The sequence below is a fragment of the Triticum dicoccoides genome, chromosome 4A, assembly GCF_002162155.2.
Source record: "Triticum dicoccoides isolate Atlit2015 ecotype Zavitan chromosome 4A, WEW_v2.0, whole genome shotgun sequence".
In the NCBI taxonomy this organism is placed as follows: Eukaryota; Viridiplantae; Streptophyta; class Magnoliopsida; order Poales; family Poaceae; genus Triticum; species Triticum dicoccoides.
Window position 1 is genome coordinate 521,012,750 of NC_041386.1, and position 8,747 is coordinate 521,021,496.

An 8,747-nucleotide genomic window follows, 5' to 3' on the forward strand; every position below is an offset into this window, starting at 1 on the left:
GCGGCCTGGGCCGGTTTGGGTCGGCCTGGCAAACAACTGGGCCGACTGGCCCAGGTGGGGGGGGGGAGGTTCTCTTCTCTTCTGTTTTGTTTTGTTTTTACTTTTTATTTACTTTACTTTTTCTGTTTTAGTTTTGTTTCCTATTATTTTAGTTTTAGTAAAATATACACTTAGTATCTAAATTAGTATTTCAACTTAGTCCATAGTCACAAGAAGTCTAGTCCTCAAATAATTTAGTTTGACATTTTATTTATTACAAAAGGTATTTAAATAATTGTTTTTGCTGTTGTTTTATTCATCTTATAGTATTTAAATATTTTATAAAGGTGTGGCTTCTCCACCATAATTACCTATACAATATTTGGTTCACTCCGAACATTTTAGTTTTAATATTTGAAAACTTTTATTTTTTTGATTGATTTTGAATTTGATTTCGAATCGGTTTCGATCTAACGCGAGGTTAGCAACAGTAACCGAGGTGACATGGCATCGTTAACGCGGGATTACTGTAGCTTAATTACCCGGGCGTCACAGATCAATCATATGGCTATTTACCCCGATTCCCCTGGAACGTGGATGATATCTAAACGCGAAAAAAATGCAAAATAGTAAGTTATGAAGTGAAATATGGCTTACCGTCATGGCCGAAGTGTTGCGGGTGATGTTGCTAACGTTGGTGAAGTCCGATAGGTGGTCGCCTTGCTGATCTCCGATCCGTTGATCGCCGCCGCCGAAGCAAATGGAAGAGTGGAAAGAGAGTGAGAGCGATGAGGGGAGATGAGGATAATTATTGTCGGCGCTTCAGGAAACAACACGAATTCTTGAGCGTGGCTCCTCGCGTGCAACCACCGCCACCCACGTGCATCCCAAAGGGTTCATTCTGAAAAAACTCCCAAAGGGTTCATTCTGAAAAAACTGCCGATTTGAACGTTCCTAACTGGCCTAGCTGGGAGCTGCTTTAAGTTCCAAGCGATGCAGGTCCAACAATGGACGCAAACAACCAAATAGCTCATTTTCTTCCCGCGTGGACCTGGTTCGCCTCTATACACGCTACTCAGGGAACAAAACTATACTGCCCATATCATCCGCACGTCTAGGATCAACGCGGGATCCGATGCTACAAGTTTCCCTCTGCCATCGTAGTCCTTGGATAAAATGTACACTCATGAAAATAACAAAAGCATTTATTGTTACAAAAACAAATTCAGCACTGGTCACTGCAGAGTGCAGTGACAGCTAACTGAAATAGGAGTAACAAAATATAGTTGCTCGTTTGACCTGGTTGGCTAACAGTTCTGCTGGATGGCAAATGGAAACCAGCAAAAACCCATTCAACGGGCGTTCTCATTCAGACCGTAACCTCAGCGTATTGGTTTGCTTTTATATGCAGCATAAAACAGAGTCTGAATGCTGCAACCCATGGTAGGGGCACATCTCTGGCCGCCGTAAAAAGATAAGCTACACCCTCCTGACGTTTAAGCAGTTCATTCATTTGAACTGCTTAAACGTCGTATATTTCGTAACATGGGGACTAGATGTAAATCCCAGTGCTGAGACTAATTCCGAACTAATATAGGTATACATTTATAGTGCGAGTTTGATGACGGAGGTAGATATAGACCAAAAAGGTAAGTACCAAGGTAAACAATGGGAGAACCACCTCCTGTATAGTTTCCAAAAGTTAATTAGAATCTTCGAAGCATTACTCAACAACACATGATCTGCTAAGTGCTAATAGCCTACAGAACCAAAGAAGCAGTTTAGTCGCATTTGATGTTTCTGTAGATTCTCCTGACAAACAGAGTTGACCCCAGATAGCCAATAGCACCTAAAATAAAAACAGTGTCAGACGTCAAATAACGGTCAAAAGAGACCAAATACTGATTTGAAACAGAATAACCACATGTAAGTTTCAAGGCTCACCACAAAGTATGCCTAGTCCCAGACAGAACATCAACGTGTAGCCGAAGTAGAAGCTTGTCTGGAAAAAGCCTGACATCTTTGTCTTCACATGATAATAGTATATTGCGTATAGATATACATACAAGGCGGTTGATGCAGCCGAGAAGAACGACGTCCATTGCCAATGATAGTTCTCAGCATTCAACAAGAAATAAGTGCCCACAATAGTGACACATACTGTTACGATTAGGAGGATGACAAAGACTAGCAACATGAAGCCATAAACATAGTACACCTGCCAAGGGCAAAAGAAGCTGTCAATTATCCATCAATTTAAACGAAATGAAACTCAAATAGAAGTACATAGAAATATTTACTTCACAGCAAAGTTTGCCAACATGCTGCTTTTTTTACCTTGTAGTTCCAGAATGAAGTGAACACGAAGTACATCTCGATGAAAATGCTGCCGAAGGGAAGAAGCCCACCCATCAATGAGATAACAGAAGGTGTTAGGTACCACTTCTTCTCAGGAATAGGACGTGGGATTGTCTTCACACGGCATGGGTTATTGGGAGCACCACTCCAGTTTCTACCAACTACTGTTCCCAATAGCACCAGTGGGAAAGAGATAAAAGCCCAGAGGACAAATATGACAACCATTGTGCCAAATGGTATAGCCGCTAATGAATGGTAGAAGATAGCAATGGTGTTCAACACTAGCCCGATTGAAAAGCACAAGAATGGAAAAAGGGACGCGGTAAGGACCATAGACTTTATCCAGTTTTTGCCTGCCGAATAAAGGAATCCACAAGTAAGATAAAGAACACAGGAACTGACAATTCTCAAACTCAGGAATCTACTTGGGATAGCAGAATAACATAGGGAAATTCTACCAAGGAAATAAGAACAAAACATGTGGAGGACCATACCGCCATTCCTTGAGTAGAGGCCGCCACTAACATATCCAGAAATGAAAGATGTAAGCGCGTAGCACACGATAAAGGTTGTGATAATAGCTCCTCGTCTGACAAATAGAGTACAATGTATCAGTAACAAGGGGAGGGACACTAATGGAAATTTATACTAGCTGAAAAATCATTTTTATATAACAAAATGAAAGATGTCAGGTCATCAGAACACAGTAAGGTTGTGCTGTTTGCTCCTTCTCTGGCAAATGGAGTATAATATTTCAGTTACATGAAAAAGCTAATGGAAACTGATACTAGCTAAACACTATTACAAAATCCAAGATCAGTTTTATATTCAGTTACTTCACATGATTAAAGAAGTAAACTTTGTATCTTTACTGATTTTTATGTTCTCTAGACTGAATTATAAATGTGCCTTTTTCTAACTTCAGAATTTCAGATATCTGAACACCATGCTATGGTATAGAGTTGTGCATTCCCAGTAATAAGACCACTGCACCAGAAGTCCACAGAGCTACTTTAACAAATGTTATTGCTGGATAATGCAAACCCAGCAATTTTATCAAGGTATACCTTGGCAAGAAATGAATATTACAGATCTAAGATTTTTGTTAGGGAAGTGATCAGCACACAACCCACATGGAGGAAAGGCAGGAAGAATAACTAAAAAAAACTTCATTTTCTTGCTTAATCCAACTGTGTGCATAGGCTGCTTTAGAGCGGGATCCTAACAACCAAATCTAAACAAATCTTCTCTCTAGGGAAATCAACCGGGGGCTCTTTGATTCAAAAGATTTTTGGAGAACTGTGAGATGGCATGAAATCACAATTCTCTATTCATGCACTTTACAAATCGGAGAGCCAAATCTCCTATTCCTATTAAAAAACACAACTTACTTATCTTATTCTTAACTGGCTATCAGCCCTAGCTTGCTGCTGCCTTGCCACTGGTAAATCTTCATACCAAAGATAATGGCATGTTTAACTTCTATACCATATATCCAGATATCCCTAGTCTCCACCTTCGGTGTGAATGCAGCAGATAAGACACTATATATGTTCATTCATCTATAATATGTAATCTTCAGCACCTTTGGAAATGTGTATGAACTGATTTACAGATAACACATCCAGGGATCCAAAACTACTTCCAACTATGTACCTTCTAATTCTGCAAAAGCACTGCAGAAAAAAGAAGGCGTGAAAGCTGGTTTTGAGCTTACCCAACATAAAGCATACCAACAATGGCAAGTACAATAACAAGCAGGATAAGAGCTGCCATCTGAGTGCCAATGCCAACAACAGCAGACAGAAACATTAGGTTGCGTGGAGGTCGAAATACATCTCCATGAACAAGCTTCCATCCAGATTCCTCACTAACATCCCTTTCCTGAAAAGAAATCATAGCTTAACACGCTGATCAAGTGAAATCAATGAGAATCATGGCAACTGATTCGTTCTGTATATTCAAATATTTATGCTAGCCACAATCAAATGCCAGTGCGGTAATCAACCAGATTGATGTTTAACAGCAGCAGAACGCATCAATGCGGCTTATAGCCATAGATCATACTTATAGGCTTGTGGCTTCGGCAGGCTAAAAAATTCACTGACTCTGTGCCACTACTTTAACTAATTATGTATTCCTAGATATTTAGCCCCTTGCATGGAAATGATGGATAGATTCATCTTCTCAATACTCTTGTAATGCTATACTTCTGTGACTTCTACAATATGATAATGATATAATAAGACCCATGGCCAAACTATCACAAGAGGTCACAAGAATGAAAAGAGACAGGTTATGTTACCGGAGTCCAGCAGGAGTACATGATTTAACAGAAGTGCCAAGATTCGGTACTTACAAGTGACTCAAGATCATCATCTTCACGAGCATATTTTGCATAATCATTTCTCAGGGTCCTCATCAATATCATTGATACTAAACCAGTTAAGAAAATGACCATCATGAAAGAATTGAAGATGGAGAACCAATGAATCTGAAATGAAAAGTTGGAACTCACTTTAGTGTTCTTGCGATTTCTTTGGACAGAAAGCATAGTCTACCTCTTTGTTAGAATCAACATGACAGTGCTGAAAATGACACCACCAAAATCCTTCCTAAAAAATTCAAGACTGGCCACCAATGTGAACAAGAATTACCTGGTGCTCGAAGAATGGGTAGTCCAAGTAAACTTCAAAACGCCGTGCAAATGCCACATTTGTTTGCACCCACTTAACTGAATATGTCATGTCCAATTTTCTTCCAGCTTCAAGAAGCTTAGGTGACTCTTGAGTGAGATTGACATGAATTACCTACAGGAAAATTTAATTAACCAGTATATATATAGGTTTTCGCTAATTTTTAAGATCACAAATAAGTGCAACACGTACCCTGTTACCGTTGTATTTAACAACAATATTCTTGTGTGTGTAAAGATAGTGCTTGTTTTCATTGTTTTTGTCAGTCTCCCCAACAAAACCTGCTCAGATGAAAACTCACTTGATTATCAAAATGATATAAAGGCTAGAAAACATTAAAGGAGGATGGGCCATTTCAGTTTAGAATTACTTACCCCACAACGGCAGATCATCTAGGTGGTTTCACACGGCAGGCAAAGGAAGAATTACGTACAAAGAATGTCAGAACCAAAAGTCACATTCAAAACAAGAAAAATATGTGCAGCAACACAGAACAATTAACCAAATATGGATCTTCATACCTATGAAAAGCTCAAACCAGTATGAGCTTTCAATGGCATCAGTAAATTGCTGAACCTTTTTAGCATCAAGTTCAATTGTGCAAACGGGGCCCTTGTCCACATTTTCTGAAACAAAAGAGATTAATCATCACTTAGTACAAAAGAACATGCATTTAAGCAATTCACAATCAAAAGTTCTAAAAAAACAAGGATGTGCAAGCAAGATCAACATACTCAAAAACTGTATATCAATCTGACTATCAATCAGCTCATTTCCACCCAGAACCTCTCCAAGTCCACCCCATTTATGTGCAGGGTTTTCAGCTGGTAGACAAAACGGAAGGCTGTAATAGTTGTATGTTTCCTGAGGATTGTTGTACGGGCCAACCTTGTTTACCCAGAGCTTAACTGGTTCTGAAATTTTGTACTGCACACAGACATATAAGAAGCTGCAATACTTTAGTAATGGCAAAACATGTTCTCAGTATGATTGCATATCAGCAGATAGAAGAAGAAAAAAAGATGCTTTCGCCACTGGTCACCATGATGCAAACAGACCCAAAACAAGACATAGAAAAAACAGAGAAACTTTAAAAAATTAAGGTCCATGGCTGACTTGTTCATTGTGAAGAGCACTTCACCATTCAAGAACATTTGAGAAATTTTAAATTCCATGGCTGACTTGGTTGATTGTGAAGAGCACTTCACCGTTCAGAAACATTTGGGATTGTTGACCAGTTAAAGTATCGACCAGAATGAAAATAAAAGAAGCATCTTTCTCATGGCAATTTTTATGGCAGTATACGTCAACTTAAATATATTACTCAGAAATTTGAAGTCAGCAAAAAAAATTCCCTTCTTAGGGTCGAATAAATTATCCATAGGTTTAACTCTTGCATTACCATGTGTTCCTACATATTTTGATATTTGAGCGACATTACGGAGTAAACAAAACCTTAGCTGGAAAACAAATAAGAGCCAAACATTACACCAAGACCTCTGTTTGATTGCAGAGTGGATTCCAAATAGTGTCTCGGTATATTACTTGATAACTTTAATCTTGGAATAGTAACAGCAAACTTGCTCCACAACCACTCTCAAAAAAAAATATACTACATTACTAAGCTATCACATGATTCAGTGTACGTTGTGCAGCACAGCAGAATACAACCAAAGAGAACCTTGGGATATTGTTATTCGGTTTCCATGATATGCTACAGACTAATGCACCTATGACCATCACATCTGATGAAATGATTCTAAAGGAATTGTACTGAAATTTATCCAAAAACTAATATAGAAGAAGAAAAAATTGCTTTCGACACACTGGTCACCATGATGGCAAACAGACCCAAAACAAGACAAAGAAAAAACAGAGAAACTTTAAAATTTAAGGTCCATGGCTGACTTGTTCATTGTGAAGAGCACTTCACCATTCAAAAACATTTGAGAAAATATAAATTCCATGGCTGACTTGTTGATTGTGAAGAGCACTTCACCGTTCAAAAACATTTGGGATTGTAGACCAGTTAAAGTATCGACCAGAATGAAAATAAAAGAAGCATCTTTCTCATGGCAATTTTTATGGCAGTACACATCAACTTAAATGTATTACTCAGAAATTTGAAGTCACCCAAAAAAATTCCCTTCTTAGGGTCAAATAAATTATCCATGGGCTTAACTCTTGCAATTAATTACCATGTATTCCAACATTGTTTGTCACTAATCAGCAGATGCCTACATATTTTGATATTTGAGCGACATTACAGAGTAAACAAGACCTTAGCTGGAAAATAAATAAGAGATAAACATTACACCATGACCTCTGTTTGGTTGCAGAGTGGATTCCAAATGTTGTATCGGTATATTACTTGATAACTTTAATCTTGGAATAGTAACAGCAAACTTGCTCCACAACCACCCTCAAAAAAAAAATACTACATTACTCAGCTATCACATGATTCAGTGTGCGCTGTGCAGCACAACAGAATACAACCAAAGAGAGCCTTGGGATATTGTTATTCAGTTTCCATGATATGCAACAGACTAATGCACCTATGACCATCACATCTGATGAAATGGTTCTAAAGGAATTGTACTGAAATTTATCCAAAAACTAATAAGGCATAACATTCATTTAAATGGACAACACAATGCCAGGTAGAGCCCTATCCAAGGGCACAAAAAGTTTCTCTAACTACTTAAGTTTGTCTTAAATGTTTGCCCATAACAACATTCAGGTGAGGTATCTCATCCTAACCATTGCATGCGCTGAAAATTCGGACAATAACACAGTTACAGCCATTTCCCTGCCCCAGAGTTGTTTCGAAAGTACATACCACCAAGGCTCCAAAATCACTTTTGTCCTAATGCGGCTCTCTAATGTTCTCTTGTAGCAAACAAGGTCAATTAGCCTCTCAAAGCACGCCATGAAGACCCTCCTCTCGCAAGTAGGTAACAACCAATATCCCAAGCGCGAAACCCATCACATCACAGAGCGACAGATCACGCCGCGACCTCGAACTAAGCATGCAACACCCAGGCAACATTAACCCGTAACAACGCACGGCTTCGTCCAGATCCGGCACGGCGCCTCGAGGGATCCCGACGACATACGCATAGGAGGCTCGGATCTAGGGTAGGGAGTACCGAGGGACTATGATAGTAGAACCGCGGTGCGCACCTTGTGGTCGGACTCGGAGGCGGACGCCAGGGGCGGCCGCGCGACGGCGAGGAGCGCGGCGAGGAGGAGGCCGCGGAGGAGGAGCATCTCGTCGGCGTCGGCGGCGGCCGCGAGATCTGGGGTGGAGGGTGGGCGCTGGTTAGGGGGTTTGCGTCGCCCTCCCGAGCCTGCCTGCGCGGTTGGTCTCGTCTCAGTCTTGCCCGAGCACGAGCTGCCTCCCCATAGGAACGAGAATTTGGGGCTACGGTTTTGCGGGAGGTACCTGGGGAATGCAGTATTTGTTGTTTTCTCTCACCTTCGATTAAATCTGCTTTTCCAAAACACATTTAAACCCATTACGGGTCGCGCAAAGAGGGATCTCTCGTGCTAGCCACGTCGGCACAGATAGGACAAAAGAAAACTCGAGCTAGCGAACGGGTTGGGCAGGACCGTCTCGTTTTGATTGGAGAAAATAATCTTTGTATGTTGTGGCAAGATAACCAGGAGGATTTGCTTTCTTCAGGAAGGAAAACCTCACATCTTCCCTTCCAT

At 40.2% G+C, this 8,747-nt stretch overlaps 1 protein-coding gene across 1 annotated transcript; it reads right to left on the reverse strand.

Annotated features, from left to right (window-relative positions):
• Nucleotides 1-1,532: 1,532 nt before the first annotated feature.
• LOC119286512 (transmembrane 9 superfamily member 1-like) lies at nt 1,533-8,429 on the reverse strand. Its single transcript, XM_037565889.1, has 12 exons — nt 8,217-8,429; nt 5,768-5,960; nt 5,555-5,659; nt 5,408-5,425; nt 5,226-5,314; nt 4,995-5,147; nt 4,697-4,831; nt 4,055-4,221; nt 2,832-2,926; nt 2,317-2,690; nt 1,924-2,197; nt 1,533-1,828 (listed from the first exon to the last, which is right to left on the reverse strand). The coding sequence occupies exons 1-12, from the start codon at nt 8,301-8,303 to the stop codon at nt 1,761-1,763; spliced, it is 1,758 nt and encodes a 585-aa protein (XP_037421786.1). The 5' UTR covers nt 8,304-8,429; the 3' UTR covers nt 1,533-1,760.
• Nucleotides 8,430-8,747: the final 318 nt, after the last annotated feature.